The following is a 19,191-nucleotide window of genomic DNA, read 5'->3' as shown; positions in this document are numbered from 1 at the left end:
CAAACATATTTGATTTAGTTAAATCAAATTAATTCAAATCAAACCATTTTTATTTTGCACTAAAAACGGTTGGCAGATAATTTAAGTTTTTACTGTCCAACTATTACCCCATCAATTGGGGTAATTATTGGACACATGTGGGGTAATTGTTGGACAGTGTACTACACTTGTCAAGTCCATGCTGTTTCAGGTGAATTTAAAACAGGTTTACAACCTTACGTTCTATGAGATGTGGAAATAAAGTGCAGACACTGATATATTACATATTGTGTGGGTTTACTTGCTAATTTGCTAATATTCTTATTACTGCTAATTTCTTGACACTGCTGATTTGTTAATGTCTATGCACATCATAAATTCCTGCTATTCCATAGTTTTGTTTGTTTTTGTATGTATTTCTAGGCATTCTTATTGGGGTTATTGCATTTACATACAGAAAGGGGATTTATAGAATAACACACTATTCTAGAATAGTTGAATCGAATCCAAAATACTGCATTATATTCTGATTTTGCCGGTTGCATAATAATGTAATTGACTGTTTTCGAAGGTCTGCATGAGTGTAATAATCTCTTAATTGTTACATGCCATTGATGCCATGTTTATGAAAAGAAAATAGGTGAAAAATTAATGTGATGAAATTTATGGAAAAGTTATAAAACTAAATCCTATTATTCGATTTAAAATTAGAATTTGAATTCGAATAGCTTAGAATTCGTATCATCCAAAGTTGTTATTCTGAATTGGCCACATCCCACATTCCTATATTACATATAATCCTGGTTATAACCACTCAAAACAGTTGGTACTATGATATTTATACGTAATGTCAGTGTCCAATAATTACCCCTGAATGCAAAAATGTGCATGGGGTAATTATTGGACACATTTTTCTAAGAGGGCAGACTAGGTAGAGGTTTGAGTTAACCTTCATTGAAAACAGACTATAGGTAGAGGTTTAAGTTAACCTTCATTGAAAACTTCAGGGCTTGACCTGCCAGTATTTCCTAAATGAAATTTCAAATCATTAAAACACTGTTAAATTTTAACAAATTACTACATGCACTTGTGTGAAAAAGTTCGTGAAATAAACCACCCTTAAAAAAAATTTTTTCAGTGTTTCACAGAGGAATCAACACATGGTATTTTTAACCATGGGAGGCTTCCAGGTTACCACATGTACAAGATAAAGTTTAAGGGAACCATAGTTTTTTTCTATGGTGGCATCCGCTAATTACCCCATAACTTTAACTGTCCGATAATTACCCCAACTGACATGTGCAGTTGATTTGTTAATTCCACATTACAGGCTGAAGAAAGGGAAGCACATGGAAGATGTATTCCCATCCAATGTGATCACAGTGATGATGCTCAAGTGAAGAAACTATTTGAACAGATTGCAAATGAGAATGGCGGGCAGCTGGACTTGTTTGTAGACAATGCCTACTCTGCTCTCAATGTAAGTTGCTTTCCAATGTAACTTTATTACCACATAATTCGTGACTAGGAAAAATGTATACCACAACAATGAAACATTTATTTCCAAGTTAAAATCTGTCAGCTTTCTTATGAAAGACAAAAATATTTCACTTTAAAAATCATCAGCACTACGTAAAAGGTGGAAATCCTCACAATTGTAATTTGCAATAAAATGGGAAATCCTTGATAAACAAAAGAAATGAATGCATTGTCATATTTAAATTGTATTTTGAACAAAACACACACATCAGCCAAGAATAAACTGTTGTTGCATGCTTATATTTTGGGTATAAAATGCTTCAAGTCTTAATTAATTTTCTAGTGGATAATGGAGCATACAAAAGAAGAATTTTGGGACCAGCCTGTGGATGGATGGGACAGAATTAATGATGCTGGTCTGAGGTAATCATTATATATGCACAAACTGTCTCACCATGGGCATATATTTTTTTCTGGTTAAAAAGAAATCATTACAAGTGTGCTGTGCATGCCTCCCGCCTTATGATTAAACGAAGAAAAGGTCCAATTGTTAATATAAGCTCCATTGGTGGTGTAAGATACTTTTTAACACCCTGTTATGGTATCTGTAAAGCTGCAGTAAGTTGCACTGTATCATAGTCATGAATGCCAGGGTTAATTTTTATTTGTACTTTGCAGATAGACAGAATGACAGGAGATTGTTCTGTGGACTTGGCACCATACAATGTCGCCTTCATGTCTCTATGGCCTAGCCTAGTGAGAACTGAAGCAGTCATTAGTGCAAGAGAGTCTGTAGTTTCAAAATCAAAAAATGTTGAGCAGCTTGTATAGCATATTATTTGGTTTAATTTAATTTGAAGATTTTATCCCACAAAACTACCACAAGGAAATGCTATAAAAGAAACAACAAGAAAAAATAGATTTTGCGGTTGTTAACCATTTAATATATTTTTCAGTAAATTATACTTTTCTGAGCAAGTGGTCACAGCAGTTTCGGAAACATTTGTTTGCTATGGAACTTATACTTTGTGATAACAAATATAAAATATTTTTAGTTACAATGGCTGTTTGATAATGAAGAAACACCAGAGTTTTCAGGAAAATGCATTGCAAGTCTTTTAGCAGGTTGGTAATGTAGCGTAACAATAAAAATAATATTGTATTTATCTAAAGAACCTATAGTACTTGTGAGTGTACAATGATTTTATTTAGATTTCAGTGCATGTATGTAAACATACACAACATCATTAGAGTCACTTACAAACACATGGAGCCATATGCATTGGCGCCAGGTGTGTTAAATTCTTAGGGGTGCCGGAAAACTATGCCGTCACATAAAATGACGCCATAAGCGTTTTCAGGACTATTTAAAGTGGGTCCAAATGTTTTTAACCGTTTATACGCTTTTAGATTACTTTTCGTTTGCTTGTGGTCGAGCTTTACAAATAGCGAGGTAATTTTTCAGTGGGCGCCCAATGTCATACACCATGTTTAGATTTTAATTTACCACAACGTCTGTTTTAAAATAATGTATATCTGCTTTGTATTTTAAAAAAGATATTTTTGATCTCTGTGTTATTGAATTTATGTTTCTACAGACCAAGACATAATGAAAAGAGCTGGAAAAGTTGTTCTTTCAACTGATATTGCAGCTGAATTTAACATATTGGATGTTGATGGTAAATTGTTTTTAAGTGCGCTGTTTTTCGCCTGCTTATTAAAAATTGTGCTGACTAGCATTCATTTTTGTAAATTGCAATGAATAGTTGTAGTAGTAGTTAGCAACAAACACCATCCATCTTCAAATTATTTTGATCGAAATAAAATCAAACATTAATTTATTATCAATCTGAACATCCCTCACAAAAAAAGCAATCAATTGCCACATTTCGTCATGGTGCAGTGCAGTGCAGTGTGGAATCGTGAATAGCTTTCACTATCCAAAATTACTCACAAACGGTGATTGACGATCAGCGTCAGTGTCTTTCATTTTGACATCTTACAGAAATAATAAATTTTAAGTGTTATAACTTCTTTCTTCTATGTTTCTTTCAGGTCGTTTTCCGGCAAGCATGAGGGGTCTAAAAACAATAGCTGTTGTATCAGGGGCTGTGTGGCTTGCAACGTACATTCCAAGTTTTATTAGGATTCCGTTTTCTATTTTCACCTTTCTTGCAGCAAGCAGCACCAAAAGACGGAAAGAATCCAAGCAAATATTCCTAATGTGTAGAAGCTATGGTCAATTGTGTGTTCCGTAAACCAAACTGCATTTTTATGTTATGTAATATGTAAATCAATTTTGCTACTCATTTTAAACCTCAAATTTGTTATTAAAAATGTTGTGTGCTTTAATTATGTTTAGTAGCAATTGATTTTATGGCTATTTTCTTGTAGGGATATAAAAGACTTTAATTTTGTACTGTTTTTTGATGGACTTTTTTAAATCTTTAAGTATTATTTCTGATGTGCAAATTTACCCATTAATTTTATGCACTCCGCAAGTTTCAATGTCGATTTGTGGCAAAATGTATAATAAACAGAAAATGACAATTGTCACTTACTCAAGATATAATCACAGAAGGCTTGTCTAACATTGTGGTTTAGTATGCGTTACGGAATCAACTTTAAGGGAAGAGAGAGTGCTCTGAATGAAGGTTATTATTCCTCCCATATTTGTTGACCTCTATATGTTAGCACATGTAACATCGAGGTGGCGTTAACCCGAAATATGTTCTTTCCAATGTATTTCCTTGTGTAATTGTCGTAAACTGTCGCTATGGGAACAAATAAGAAATTGTATGAGGTTAGTGGAGTATTTCAATGCATGACACAATTTTCGCACATGTAGCAACCTGAAAGGCTACAACAACTCAAGCGAATACGAAAAAACGTTCGAGTACACAACTTTCTCCAATGCATTTTGATTGAAACTGTCGCGTAGTTACCAGGTGCATTCAAGCGGAACTAATCTTAATATTTTCTCAAACACTTTTATTTATTTAAAAGAAGAAGATTAATTTTATATCTGATTTAAATTTTAAAAAATCAAGTTTATTATTAACATTTTTGCAAAGTTATAATTTTATATGTTGTGTATTGCCAGAGCAATAAGACTATTTGTGTCGTTGGTACGTGCGCAGTGTTCAGCAGGCTCTACTGAGTAGTCTCTGGTAAGATCAACCCAAACAAGTGAGCTTTCAAGGCGACAATTTTGACAACACATTTGAAAATGTTTCAAAACGAGGATTTTTTTTAAACTCTTCTTAAATATAGCCAAAAGCATATGAAACAACATATTGGTGCTTATTTTTTACACCGGTAGCTCGTATGCCGACGAAATAACTTTCAGTCCGACAAGGGGCCATGTGGCATGCAGCGTAAGATTAACCCAATCAAGTGCGTATTCAAGGCGAAAAGTTTGACAACATATTTAAAAATGTTCCGAACCGAGGAATTTTTTTAAACTCGCTTCAAATGTAGCCAAGAGCATAAGGAACAACATGTTAGTGCTTATTTTTTACACCGGTTACTCGTATCCCAACGAAATGACTTTTAGTTCGACAAGGCGGCATTGGTAATACCTAGTCACCAGCGAGAATCTTGGGCTCTCCGTCTACGCTTTTACATCCCCTGATGTCCAACATGGCTACAAAGTTTTATTTCGCATAACTTTGGGAATGCCTTGCCATTGTTTGTCCTTTTTGCAACAGACCATGCAACGAATTAGATATGTCTGCCAAACATATATTACTTTGGTGTTTTTTGCAAACCATGCACTATCGGTTGCCAAGCAGATCCGTTTGGACATAGTGCGCTCCACAGTGGTTCGTCGTCTCTGTTGTTCGGTACTCAGTATAGGGTACCCTGCAGATCGACGTTGACCGAAAGGTACCACAAAGTTGAGACTAGTGTGCCTGCTAGTGCAAAAGCTAGCACAGTGCCACTAAACAGCTGCACTTATGATACCTTACAGGTCGAAACAGTGCGTGTACACACTCTCTCTGCAGCTTTCCAATAATATGGGTTTTTTGTTCAAACCTATTTCCCTTTCAACGAAAAACCTAAATTTGTGGTAATTAGCATACCGTTCCCCAGTCAGTGGTAATTTGGGTAATGGATTGAAAAACTGGAAAGGTATGGTATTATCCTTATCTACCCATGGTAGTAATTAATATCGCCACTTAATGATTGGCTGTATTAGTAAAATTTAATTGTTCAAATACGAAATTATTTAACACTTAAAGAACACAATGTACAGGCAAAAAAGAAGCCTTTTTGCAAACATGAAAAACATTCATAGCGTAGCGTTCAACTTGTTTTGCTGGCGGTAAGTGTCAGAAATATAAATAAAATCAAACAATAAGTTGCACACAATGCATGAATTGTATTTATATATTTTTAAGGTATGCATATGTGGTTTAATTCCCTTGTTGCACCAAAAAGCAAAAAACACGACACTCCCATCGTATTGATGTATAAGGCAGTTTTTCTGTTGCGCGGAGGAGCTACTCAAAGTGAAATGGTAAATATTTCAAATTAATGTGTTGCTTAGTGGACGTCGATGATTTCTTTCATTGGGAAATAAAGAAGTGACAAATTTTAAACTGTTAACAAACGCTTCCAATAGTAAGTAATATAGACATATTTATAAAAAGAAAGAAAGAAATTAATATTATTGCCCGAAGATCAACTGGTATTATCATAAACGTTTTCGTGTTTCGTGTGTAACGTATAAGCTGTTGACATCCCCTTTAGTGCACCTTTTTATATTTTTTGACGAAATTAGTGATTTTACGTTCTTGTTTGTCCTACTTCTGTTTGTACGTTTCACAGATACGACACAAAAGATCTTAACCCTTTTCTATAGCAAACCTGTGTCAGAAACACACACTTGCAGTTAACACCAAAAACATTCAAAAATAGAACTTCTAAAAAAAATTACTAGGCATGGTTAGGAGAAAATTTATTTTTACACTGAACTGTAATTGTAACATACATCACATACCATGCTGTTGAAATTGTGCTTTAAACAATATGTTCAAAAATAAACTCTTCACCGTAACTAATACCACATGAGAATAAAAAGCAGTGATGCATAAACAAAAATTCCAGTTGTTGATTTTGGGCTGTCTTTTCCGGATGTTGTTGTTGCAGTTGTTGTTGGCACAAAGCAGGTTTGTACTGGTTCATTGTATGGTTGAGTGATGTTCAAAGGCAACACAGAGGTTTTAACCTTACAACAAAATGGTGATTTAGTTGGTATTTTACTCCCAAGTTTAGTTTGTTTCTGTACAAATGCCATTGCATAGTTATTACAAAACTTCGAAGGGCAACTCATCTGTTTCTTATTTTTAATAAAAACAACATGTAGTTCCAAACTTTTGGAGTAATCTTGCTTTTGGTTCAGAATATCAGCGAATGTCATGATAAATAACAAAGTCGTTGCCTTAACTAAAGACTGGTAAAGTGCGAACAAAGTTTAAATAAATTTTGGTGCTTGTTTGTCCCTGCTGCACATTAACCCCAGAAGTCGGATTTTCGTCACTTTTCAATTTAAAAATAGAACATGTTTTTATCGCATGGCATGATGCCTTTGCTGCGATGCCATTGAACCATACACCGTTAAGCGCCACGGACCAACTTTGCCCCAAAGAGGTGCATTTTGCTATGGTTAAGAAATATAAACAAAATATGAATTATGTGGAATCCACTTACCCCAGGAGGCACGACACTGTTGCTGATACATATTTGTAGTTTTGGTCTCAAATTCATTTTTAAACCGAATTCGGTGGCCAGATTTTGATCCCAATTAAACTAAATAAAAAAAATTGTTTTCTTGTGCATTGTGGTACTGGGTACTACGGTTAAAACACAAAATACTTGCTGCCGATTGCGTGTGCTTTGATCATGTGTCATGCTTAATACTAATTTTACCAACAGGTAAAACAAGTTAGTTAGAAACATGTCTAAAATTCGTGTGAAATGTTAATGTCGTGGGCTTTCAAAACTTTATTTTTATCCCCTAATTAATTATTAGTTAATTAGTCTATTTTATTGTACAGTAATTTTGATTAAAGTATTTAAAGCTTACGGTATTCAAGTATTCCTCAAGAGTCTGTCCAGTACTTTGAAAAGTAAAGCTTGCCAGTGAAGCGGTAAAGTCTCGAGTTCCAGTAAAACTGCAATACAAAAATATTTTGTGATGAAAGTGAAAGTTAGCTATGCATGAAAGTTAGCAATGCATTCTTACGTTAAGTCACCAATCTGGGGATCAGTTAGACCCACGGCTTGATACAAGCTAGAATTTAGAGCTGGAGTTGTAACACAAACGCTGATAGGCAACTTTGGATAATACATAACGAATGCCAGGCACATTTCTCTTGTAGTTTCGAGTCCTCCCTGTAACAACATTCTGATTGTACAATAAACTTTTTTCTCACAGAATTAAATTACTTACGTATGTTAAAGTGGTTCTGGTTGAACTGTCGTAATCACAAACAACTTGGAGGCTATCTCCTGGTAGAATTGTTCTTTGCGGTGAAACATATCGGTACGTTTGAAAGTTGAAATCATATGTGTCATCTTTGGTTATGTATGGTTGTTCCACTCCATTTCTGTAGCATTGAAGTTAATCTTTGACATTTTTTGTACAAAACACAGTATTTTTTATCATAACGTTACCTGACTTGTCTTAAAGTAACCTTTCTGCCCAACAAGTGCGTGTGCAACATTGATGCGAAAATTTTAATGCTCGATTCTCCCGCTGCCGTCATCGCCTATTTATCAAATCAAAATATAATTCTTATTAACACTTTGCGGACTTACTCATCATTCTGAAAATAGAGAAACTGGCCCATACTGTTGGAAACATTGACATGTTTTATTTATTTAAAAAGTTTCGGCAAGAGCTTATGCAATCATCAGTTGAAAAAACTTTTTAAATAAATAAAACATGTCAATGTTTTCAACAGTATGGGCCAGTTTCTTGATTCTCATAAATCTTGTCATTTTTACTACTTTAAAGTAATACTTTAGTGATTTTAGAAAAAACTGATTTGATAAATTAAACTTACACTTTGTAGACAATTCCCGGAACAATCACCATACGTCAGAAACGACGTCGCATTTGGCGGTATCACGTGAGCAATCGGATTTACCGCCTGACCTGTCTGAATGACACCAGCATCATGTGTTCGGAGTTGGCTTGTGTAGTGAAACGTCAAACCAGAGTTGTCCACTACACCTGTTAGTCACAAGCATGAATTTTTAGCAGTGCATGATGCGTTTTGCTGCAAACATACCTGGTGTAAGATTGGGGTTATCGTAATGCATTTGAATCACAACGTTTTTGGGGTCGCCTGCCTCGCCAAATGGAAATCCAACGTCAGTCGGAAGTGCAAATTCCTTCAAGAAAAACGAAGACGTGTAAAATGGATGCAAAACTTATGCATAGTAAATTATCATCATATGTTCAATAGAAAATATACAAGTTTTGTTTTAATTAGGAAAAATCTTAGGTGTATTTAACACAAGATAAATTTCTACGGCATACGTATATCATGGAATTACCTCTCCGCCAATAGCCCATGCGAATATAACATGTCGACAAATTGAGTGATCTATTGGGGCGTTGGCTGTGTGACATTCGCCAACAGATCCTACTGTGGTTCCGTTCTAAACACATAATGTTGGTGAAAAAAAATTCAAATTTAGTGTTTCTGTTTTCTCACCGGCAGTGGGTCGACACATTGAAATATGAGGACGTGGTGAACGTACAACTCATTGCCGCTTTGCACAAGTGGGGAAATCTGGTAGAAACGAAGTAAAGAGTTCGATGAAAACACAACAGCAAGCATAGACCGCACAAGTAATAATGTTTTCGAATTGTGTGCCCAGGACTTTACTTTTTTGTGCATCGTATATTTGTGGCAATGCACACACAATTGTTTTTGAGACCTTTTAGGTTGTTTTCCAGCGTAAGATTTTTTTGCATTTCCTAACCTTTACAATGTGGCGTTTCGCTGGAACAGTTGGAAATGCTACAAGATAACAACTGTAATAGGTCCGTGCGGTTGGAATAGTCACGCCACCAGTTCGCAATGTAAAGGTCTCGGTAGTTTCACCGAAAGGTGGCGCCACTGAGTTCGCATCGGCGGATTCCGTAAAAATGACGTTTTTTGTTCCTGCAAATGTCTTCCTTTTACGATTTCGTTGCATTGTTTTGACGTTACTATTGTACCTCTATTGGTTCCGTGATAATTTCCTCCCACAATGTCGTCACCAGTAGGGTCGCTGGCTCCATAGGCGTAGATTACTTTCATGGTGTCGCTCTGCAAATTAAATCGTTTCACAAAAGTATATTCCCGACAATTTCAATTTATCGCGCCATAAAACACTTGAATCTCTATCCAAAGTCATTTGTGTGCGTCAATGCCAATCGTTTATGTAAAACCTTAATCCGAAAAAACGGATACTAAAAAAATACTAAAACATTGGTTTTTCGGTTTCAGCTACTGTTCAGTTGCCTCGTTCCAAAATTGTTTGGTGCAAAGTTATTGTGGCATTTATTTAAATGAGGTTTTTTAAACTATGGGTCCGCTTCTGTCAAATAAATATATTCACAATGAGCAACTGATTTTTTTGCGTTTGATCTGCACCGTTACTGGACTCGCTGCGCAAGATTTGCCTTTAGATCATGTACTGTGGATCCGGTTTGATATAACGTTTGTCACAGAAAAAGTTTTGTGTTTTCGTTATTTCATCAGTAGTGGTTCGACACATTGATATGTGACATTATGACGAACATTTCTATTTTTTTAAACACTGCTTGCAAAAAACAAGTAACCCTGGCCACGACACAAACATACCTTGTATAAAGAATAAAAAAAGAAAAACACAAGTCATGTTGATGTTTTGCTAGTAAAGTTACATGCCGTGGATCGTGTAAAATGAAGAAAAGTAATGCGTTATTATAAGACCGAAATATCCCCGCTACAGTACAAGAAAACTATCAAGATCTCGTATATTTGCGAAGTCAAGTTACACCCTATTGGCTGATGTTGTCCAGTCCCAATTTCTGGGTACTTGCCATTCTGTCCTGTTATACTTCAAAACCTACTGTGATGGCAACGTCTTGAGAGATATCGCAAGCTGCAAGTTGTCTCGTAAATTTAATCCATGTCCATCCGTTGCTTTCGCCGCCCGACAAGACATCGATGTTTTGTTCACTGTCCATTGGTGGAAAGGTGTTGGCAGTGGCGTGCCGATCCTACGACGAAAATTTATCATTTTTACTAACTTGTTCAATGTTTGCAATATAAAAACACCCACGGTAATTGTGGTGACTCCGCTTTTCACCCAACCCACGATCACGTCGGCTCCAATCATGCTTCCACTTGGGGAAAACCCCACACCGATCCATCCAGTAGTTTGTCCATGAAGCTATAAAATTACATCGTTTTCGGATCATTTACGATAGCATTGCTAGAAGGAGTATTTTTGTCAGGGTTTTGTGAGTTTGCGAACATTCCAGTCTGCACTTCACGTAATATGGTGTATACCGAAAGTATAAAAAATTGACCACAAATTGCTTCCAAACAATGAGTATTAAAATATTACATAAAGTTATAATCGAAATGATGATGGATGATGAACATTCTGATATTCTCTACGGGCCACAAGATTTCCCCTGTGGGCCAGCATTTAGACCGCACAAACAATTCGTATTCTTCTCAAAGGCCTTAATTGTGTTCAATAGAACTTGAACGTAAATCGAACTAACCTCCAATGTGATGAAGCTTGTGTTAAAGTTCCAGTAGAGAAAAATATTTCCTGCACTGTCAAGTTGGTTTGAATGGGAATAAGTTTGACTCGGTGTCTGAGCTTGACATGCAATAACCATACACGCAGAAACAATAAGCAACAGCGAATGCATGTTGATCCTACGACTAATTGTCTTCGATAAAACACAATTTATAGGAAGTTAGATTGTACACGCCCCAAACTTTGCGCAGACCTTTAAGGTGAAATAAGTTTTTCACTTTTCTGCTTAATTTAACCAAGGATATTCCGTTTGTTTCCTTCGAGTTGTTGCCTCTGGTCCAGACAACTACACAATTGTTAAGCGGTAACAAGAAGCCATGTCGCTTAGTGTTCAATCATGTCGAAAGTCCCAGTTCGTGGGCTCACCCAGATTCCAGCGATTTGTGTGAAAGGTTACCACATATATCCCCCGAAAGCTGATTTCGAGACGGTTTTATTGTTTACATCTGTGCTTTTCAACCTGTGGGACCATCAGCACCATTGCGGACATGAAATTCTGTTGTGCGGATGGCTAACATGGTGTTGATGACAATCGCACAATAAATATATTTTTTAGGTTACGACTTTAACAATATTCTCTATAACATACTCAAATATTATTCTGATACTCAAATATTATGTTTTCATGGCCATGTGAAATAGCGTGCGTTTCCATGTCCGGACAGGCATTATACATGTCGTGGTAAATACGAAAAGCTGTCTTGTTGCGTATTGGACCTAAGAAACTACAAATAATGACTCCCGTGGCACATTAAATACAACTAACAACTTGGTTTCGAAACTTTTAAGCCAATTGCTACATGGCAATTAAACCCACAACTTCGACAAAAGATTTACATCATAAATAATTAGTCACACATGTCAAAACTGATCCCTTTCTAATCTTGTTACCTGCCTGTTGCATCGCATGTCTACCACATTCAGTTTTATTGCATGTCTGTAAATTGCAAATCACATTTTTGTCACCCTGCACAGGCATCACTTTCTCATAAAATCTTACTGCGCAGACTACTAAGCACTGACACCATTCGTGGACGTAGACTAATTCTCAACTGGGAGGCCTAAGTAACATAAAGGCCAATCGACGCCTCTATGTTGCAGACCGCACAAAATCATAATCCGAGTCGTACTTTGTGTACTTCTGACGCTTAACCCACTTATTTGAAGCATGATGTTGCATTTTTGTACTGACCTGTAAAGAGTTTCAGGCCTATGTCGCGTCTGCCTTATTGGGTCCTGTTCGTGCGTCATGGTTGAATGAATTTTTACCGGACCTGGTTTGGGCTTTACTAAAATTTTGGGTTTGAGCATACAATGTTTGGCCCGATTACAACTCACTATATAGAGCGGTTTGCTTTAAAATTATTGTTGAGAAAAACGGTTATAATTTCTGTAGAATTAAATTTTCCATGAAACACTCCTGCGTTATTGAATTTTGTTCTGATATTGCAGAAAAGTGTACGGTTATACAGCTCTTATTGGTGAAGCTTTCTACAAAAATGTGGCACATTCTGTAAAAGCTACTGGTTTAGAGAATTTGCATTACCTCAAGTGGAATACTCTCAAATGGAATACCCACATTTTGTCCAAAGAATGTATTTCGAAATGTTCCATATTGGATGTGATTGTCAACATGTCACCACCGAAAATTTTTCGTCCATTGCTTGGTTTAGCTCATTTCTGCAGCAAATCGAAATTCGTGTTACGGAACGGACTGACCAGATCAAACGTTGCGTGGAAATGTGGCAAGAACGATGATGCTGCGTTTTGAAATGGTTGTCAGCTGATACATTAACTCATTTCAAACTTTCATTAGAATTTTCTGCCATTACGTGTTAAAATCATTGTCAAAAATCAAGCGCCACTACAGCCAAATTCGAAAAGAGACTCTTGCAATAATCTTCGCACTGGAAATATTTTACCAGTATCTTTTTGGCAGGAATTTTATTTTGCTGACCGACCATAAACTATACTGATTGCTTTGTTCAGTCTAACTAAAGCGACCCCTGCTTTAGCAACAAACTGCCTACTTTTTGTTGGACAATATCGGTACGAGATTGAATACCAAGTCAACGGAACATCAAAATGCACTTGGTCGTTTTCCGGTCAAGGAAGACACAGACGTTAAAAGAGAAGACGCAGGACACCGATACAGTTTGTGTAATCTCCGGTCTGAGTTTACAAGTGCAACCCTAAAGGAAATTAGAAAAGACCCGGCCTTACCCAGGTCTTTTCTAATTTCATTTAGGGTTAAATCAAATTTTTAGCCCCAAGTCACGGGCTAAAAATATGATATTCTGTTGCCTTCACCAGCACACGTGATACAACTTAAACAAGTGACGCCACCACGAAAATCCAAGATACAAGTTTTTTAGCTGGAGATCTATATGCTTTGTACATTGGTCATAGACACAGCAAGGATGGTCGCTGGGTTCCTACTATTGTTAAATGTTTTGGCATCCGCATGTTTTATGTTAAAGTGTTTCCCCGAGGTAGAATATGGTGACGCCACATCCACCAATTAGGCAACCACTGTCTCCAGAAACTCACGTTCCAACCAATTTGAGCACTAACCAAGCGATTTGCGCAATCCTCCAGAACTTTTTTTCTGCTAACCTGATGAGCTGTATTTCTATTTTCGGTGGTTATATGCTATGTTCATGCCCGCACGACTGCAACGGTGCGCTTGCACGCTACAAGCAGCCGCGTGATTTGTGGAACGTGCCGCTAACTATCTAGCGTTATTACTAACTTTCGTGTGTATGTGCCGTGTTAAATGCAATTACCTACCCCACATAGTGCTAGCTTTGAAATACAAAGAAAAATTATAATAATTACACAACAAATTATAACGCAACACAATTTTGATCGAGAGTTTACGTCTTAAAGCTTTTAACTGGACGAACGACAGCAGTTGAACATTTTTCTCAACCTCAAACCACAGACAACAGCAAGGATTATTATTATTATTTATTGTTAAGTATTATTTAAAACCACAAAAACTCGAGGAAGTCTCTGTAAGTGTGCATGGACATACAAACACACAGGAAAAAAAAGTAAAACATAACCTGTATGAAATATCTAGTTTGTCTCCATCAATTTTGTGTGTGGCATAATTTGGTTTGCTAAAAAGTGCATTTTGCTATGATTAGATAAAAGGGACCATATGTCCTCTTAAACACAAACTGAAAGATATAAACGTATAATTTTAATTTTATTAAATCAGTTTTTACATAAATACACACCCACGTTTTAATATGTAATACTTTTAAAGAATATCAAATCAAATTATACCCAGCCATTACAAAAAACTTCAAATAAATTCAAACAATAGCATTATGACGTCATAAACGTATCTTGGGAAGCCAAGTTGTTGGTTGCTGTGGGAGAAAATATATTACATTCGTTTTGCATTCTAGTGTGCGGTTGTACATTACAAATTGTTGCAAAATCTCATCTGTGTAGAACAGAAAACAATGGATCGTCGTTTCCAAAGTCGATTGCTGAAGAAGGAAAAAGCTGCGTGTCATAGTAAAGGCTATGACATGACAGAGAGCAAGTTTCTTGGTGGTGGGGCAGTTGGCCGGGTATTCTCGGCAAATGTGATGGCAGATACAATTGCCAACAAGGAAAAATTGAGAGCTATCAATGAAACTGGGAAGCAACTAAAGGTTAAACAAATATATGTCGTACAATACTAACTTATTAACATTGGCATATAAAATATATGAAACGTCCTTTGTTTAATGGTTTTAATGATTATACTAGGTTGCAATTAAGATTATTTATGCTGATCTTGGTGCTGCAAGACTGAGCAAGTTGGCCGAGTGCGTACCCAACGAAATCAGCATTTTGAACAAAGTGTTTGGGCATCCTAACATTGTACGTATCTTTTATCGTTAGTGATAAACTGTTTGTTTTAATAAATTATTTTTAGATAATGTTACTGGATGTTTTTGTTTCTGACAAGCGGGTTTATCTGGTCACGGAGTATGCCGCAAAAGGCAATTTGAAGCAGGTTTTGCATTCTTTGGCTCATAAGAACAAAAGTGTACCGTATTTGTCAGAAACAACTGCCAAATTTTACTTTAAAAAAATACTCTGTGGAGTGCAGAAGTTGCACGAAAACAACATCGCTCATCGGTAGGATTTAAATTTGCAAATAAATAATCAAACATTTTTAATACAAAATATCCATCACTCCAAAGGGATTTGAAGCTAGAAAACATTTTTGTATCGGAGGACGAAGAGATAAAATTGGGAGACTTTGGCTATGCCACTGAGATTCCAATGTTGGATCCAAACAGCAACAAAAATATTCAAGAAAGGCTCCTGGCCATGCTAACTAGGCCTATTAACCAATGTGGGACAGCACCATACATGGCTCCGGAGGTATTGATGAAATTTTGCGGATACAACGCTATCTTTGCAGATCTTTGGTCAATGTAAGTCGTCTCATAACATCCACTTTATTCAGTCCACTAACTATAGCTTATCGTTTAGTGGAATTCTACTTTTTGTTCTGGTTAATGGATTTTTTCCGTTTCCCGGGAAAACCGTTGAAGCGGTCTTGGACCAATTTAAGAGGTCTAAAAATAAACAGCTTCCATTTCGTAAAAGCGCATCTAATGGTTGGTTATTGTCCTTAGTTTTATCTTCAGCATTTCAAACAATATTCTGTATTTCCTATACACAGAGTACAAGGATTTGGTTAATCAATTACTGAATTCTAAATCCTGGAAAAGGCCCGATGTTGGCACGATATTACGTCATCCTTGGATGGTGGGTTTGGATTTAACTACTTTCTGTGTTCCGAGATATGTAAGTATTTATAGCAACAGTGCATTGCAATCAACGCATTTATTGTATTCAAACCCCTTCATCATTTTCAGCCATTGTTACTCAATGAACTGAAGGCAATTGGGGAAAATCCATGTAAGTTTCACAAAGTTATTAAAATATGGAGACATTGTAATGTTGTTGTTTTTTTTGTTCGCAGTGTACAAATATCAATCTAATTACGTCTCAAACTATCTCCTCCAGAGAAGAGATCTAATTAAAGAGCGTCGTGTGTTCTTTAAATCAAAAAGAATCTCCGGTCATCACACTGCTGACGAGTTTGGTATTCAAATACGCCTTCCTCGTCAAGATACAAATGGTACAAGTGGGTACGAGATATGGCGCTTTACAACCCATCCCAAGGAACTTGGTTGTAAAGAAATTGAGAACGACGAAAATACTTCACTTGGTTTTTCGCCGATCTTTGCCAGTGACGATGAAGAAGCAACTCTTGGGATGCCGAAAGTTACGAAAACCCTCAACGAGTTACCGCTTTTGCAAGTATGGCAAAAAATCCGAGATGACAATTTGCCGCCGTTTTCCAGAATTGAAAAATGCGTCCAATTTTGTAATACAGTTGATTTAGACGCAAACCAAAGCTGGCCATTAAGTTTAAATATTCCTCGCCCTGAGCAAGAGTGGGTTTCAGATGTTGGTTTTCCTGACAACTTTAGTTTAAATTTCACAACTAAAGTAAATGAGGATGACATCCATATGGTTTTGTCCCATGTTGGAAAATGCAGCATCGCACCTAAAGACGTCCTTGCAATTCCACTTCCAGTGGATGTGAATAACAATAGTGTTACAAAAAAGGATGCTGAAATAATAAAGAAACACAAACTGGTCAGTGATATAAGTTCACTCAAAAATTTATCACAAAACCATAAACTTATGTTTGTTTCTTGTTACGAAGATTCCAAATCAAAACCAACACCAATTGGGAGAACAGGAGAAATGCAAGAGAGCTGAAATAATTGAAAATCTTCCAATTTGTTCCGCATACATTCCAAATGGTGAACAGGATAATTTAGTTTCTAAATTGCCTTTAACCGGCCACTGTGCATTTTGTAGGTGTTGCGCCGGAAAAACCTGGTAACGTTTCTTCTTCTGATTTGTCGCAAGTTCTACATCGAACTAACAATGAAATTTCTCAAACTCCGACATTGAAGAAAACAGGAGAATCCCTTATTCCGTATCACAGCAGTCGAAAAATTGTCGACTATTTTAGAAAGCGGCAGAAGAAGGAAAAAATAAGGAGAAAAACACTTCCAGCATGCGCCTTTCACAAAGTCCGCGGTACATAAATATTTTTTTAACAATTTGATCGAATGTTTGGTGTTAAATCACGTAAAAACTGCTTCCTTTTTAGGAAAAAAACAAACGCATTCAAAAACCATCAAACTAAGGAATCTGAATCTCGAAAAGATTCTTTTGAGGCCCGAAAACGGCCCTACAAAAATACCAGTACCAGTCTGTATTAATGAAGCCATTAAAAGTTTTGAAATTCTTCGCCAAAAGGGGGGGGTCCTCCCAGGTCAGTTCATGTCTTATATTTTGTTTAAGGCATTAAAACTGTTGTTTTGTGAACCAATATTTTCTTCAGAACGCCTGGATCAAAAAAGAGTAAAACCGACAGTTAACAAAAAAACTGGAGGTTTGTTAAAATGGTTTAAGAACAGAATTTTTGGTGATAAACAGAAACCTTCCGACTCAGAAGTTCCCGGTACATTTGCTAGTAGCACGGATATTGGAAAAGTAAGTTTAATTCACGTTGTAAATAAGGAAGCGTTGAAAGTGTAAAACAAACGATACTACTATTTTACCAGCAGCCAAAACCTGCAGTCGACACAAAAAACAACGTGCTACAGTCGACAAACATAAAAGATGAAGACAAAACAATATTTAAGGTAACTTTTTATATGGACTTAGTATTCCAACCGTAAATAATAATTTGTTTAACTGTTTGAAGCAACTGAAAACCAGTGACATTCAGAAGTTAAAAGACATAAAGTCCCGACCTGATTTCACAAATATAAGAGGTAATATCCAACATTTAACAAATGTGTTATCGACGTTTACATGTGTGGAATATTGCTAGGTATGTTGAAAGGGAAATCATCGACAAAGTGCATCAAAGTCAAGCACAGTGACAAGTTACACAACAGTACTGGAATTCCGGGTAAATAATTTATTACTTACAATTCGCAAGGTTTTTAAAGTTTACACGATCATTATGAAAAATCTCCTCGCCGAGCCCAAAGAAACAAAAACTATTTATTCAATTTGCTTGAAATCATATATGGACAAATCTCACATACATGCTGAGCAGGGCTTACATCGATCTGGACGCAAAAATAATGACTGAAAATAGAATAGAAACGTAATTTTCCAACGCAAAATCAAAGATTTTTTGGGAAAAAATCTTTCTTCTTTTCCACACGTCAAATAAATAAAATCAGGAAAACTTATAGCAGAAAGTGCCATGTGGCGACTCCCGATGCGAGATTGAACCGCATTGTTAGCAAATAATTTACATTACTTAACCTTTCAATAAAAAATTAATAATTTTTTTACTGTTTTGTTTAGGTGATGAAAAGCAAATTTCTCCACCGGTCTTTGATGATGTCGAAGTACCGAATATAGTCGCTAGCAAAGGTACTGAAATGCATAACTAAAAAATTCTTTTACACAAGGTTCACAGGCCTTGCAGCCAAGGCACTATTTTTACTTCTTTTACACAATCAATTTTTACACAATCAATATTTTTTTTAAATTTCAGGATCTTGTGGCTCAAAAGGATTGGACTTGGCACAACTGTACGACCAGGCTTTAAACATCGAAAATTTGACCAAGGAATCAAAGAATATGTCGATTCCAGAAAAGTCGTCAGTATTTTCAATCTCTCGAAGTGCTTCTTGTTTGAAGAGCTCTGTATCGTCTTCCCATTCGTCGGCAAACTTAGCATCACCCAATTATTCAGATATTCTCGAATTGCGTGAACCCCTACTTCAAGCGTCAGTCTCTGACTCAGCCACTAACACCGCTGATTCCGAAGTTTATTGTACTTCTGCT

At 36.3% G+C, this 19,191-nt stretch overlaps 2 protein-coding genes across 2 annotated transcripts; one reads left to right on the top strand and one right to left on the bottom strand.

Moving 5' to 3' along the window:
- The first annotated feature begins 1,154 nt into the window (after window positions 1-1,154).
- Window positions 1,155-11,922, top strand: LOC145895750 (dehydrogenase/reductase SDR family member 1-like). Its single transcript, XM_082984532.1, has 9 exons — window positions 1,155-1,169; window positions 1,310-1,459; window positions 1,802-1,881; window positions 1,944-2,076; window positions 2,137-2,283; window positions 2,514-2,583; window positions 3,057-3,137; window positions 3,514-3,605; window positions 11,866-11,922. Exons 1-9 carry the CDS (start codon window positions 1,155-1,157, stop codon window positions 11,920-11,922), a joined length of 825 nt encoding a protein of 274 aa, XP_082840658.1.
- Window positions 6,417-11,416, bottom strand: LOC145895074 (DBH-like monooxygenase protein 1 homolog). The gene is made up of 15 exons (XM_082983825.1): window positions 11,240-11,416; window positions 10,789-10,899; window positions 10,577-10,726; window positions 9,698-9,788; window positions 9,460-9,641; window positions 9,189-9,266; window positions 9,028-9,132; window positions 8,760-8,862; window positions 8,532-8,701; window positions 8,140-8,234; window positions 7,916-8,072; window positions 7,709-7,857; window positions 7,550-7,637; window positions 7,174-7,272; window positions 6,417-6,691 (listed from the first exon to the last, which is right to left on the bottom strand). The coding sequence occupies exons 1-15, from the start codon at window positions 11,390-11,392 to the stop codon at window positions 6,521-6,523; spliced, it is 1,902 nt and encodes a 633-aa protein (XP_082839951.1). The 5' UTR covers window positions 11,393-11,416; the 3' UTR covers window positions 6,417-6,520.
- Window positions 11,923-19,191: the final 7,269 nt, after the last annotated feature.

Source organism: Ascidia mentula, chromosome 3 (genome assembly GCF_947561715.1).
Source record: "Ascidia mentula chromosome 3, kaAscMent1.1, whole genome shotgun sequence".
Lineage (NCBI taxonomy): Eukaryota > Metazoa > Chordata > Ascidiacea > Phlebobranchia > Ascidiidae > Ascidia > Ascidia mentula.
Note: the sequence above shows the minus strand (reverse complement) of the source record. Positions and strands in the feature narration are given on the sequence as shown.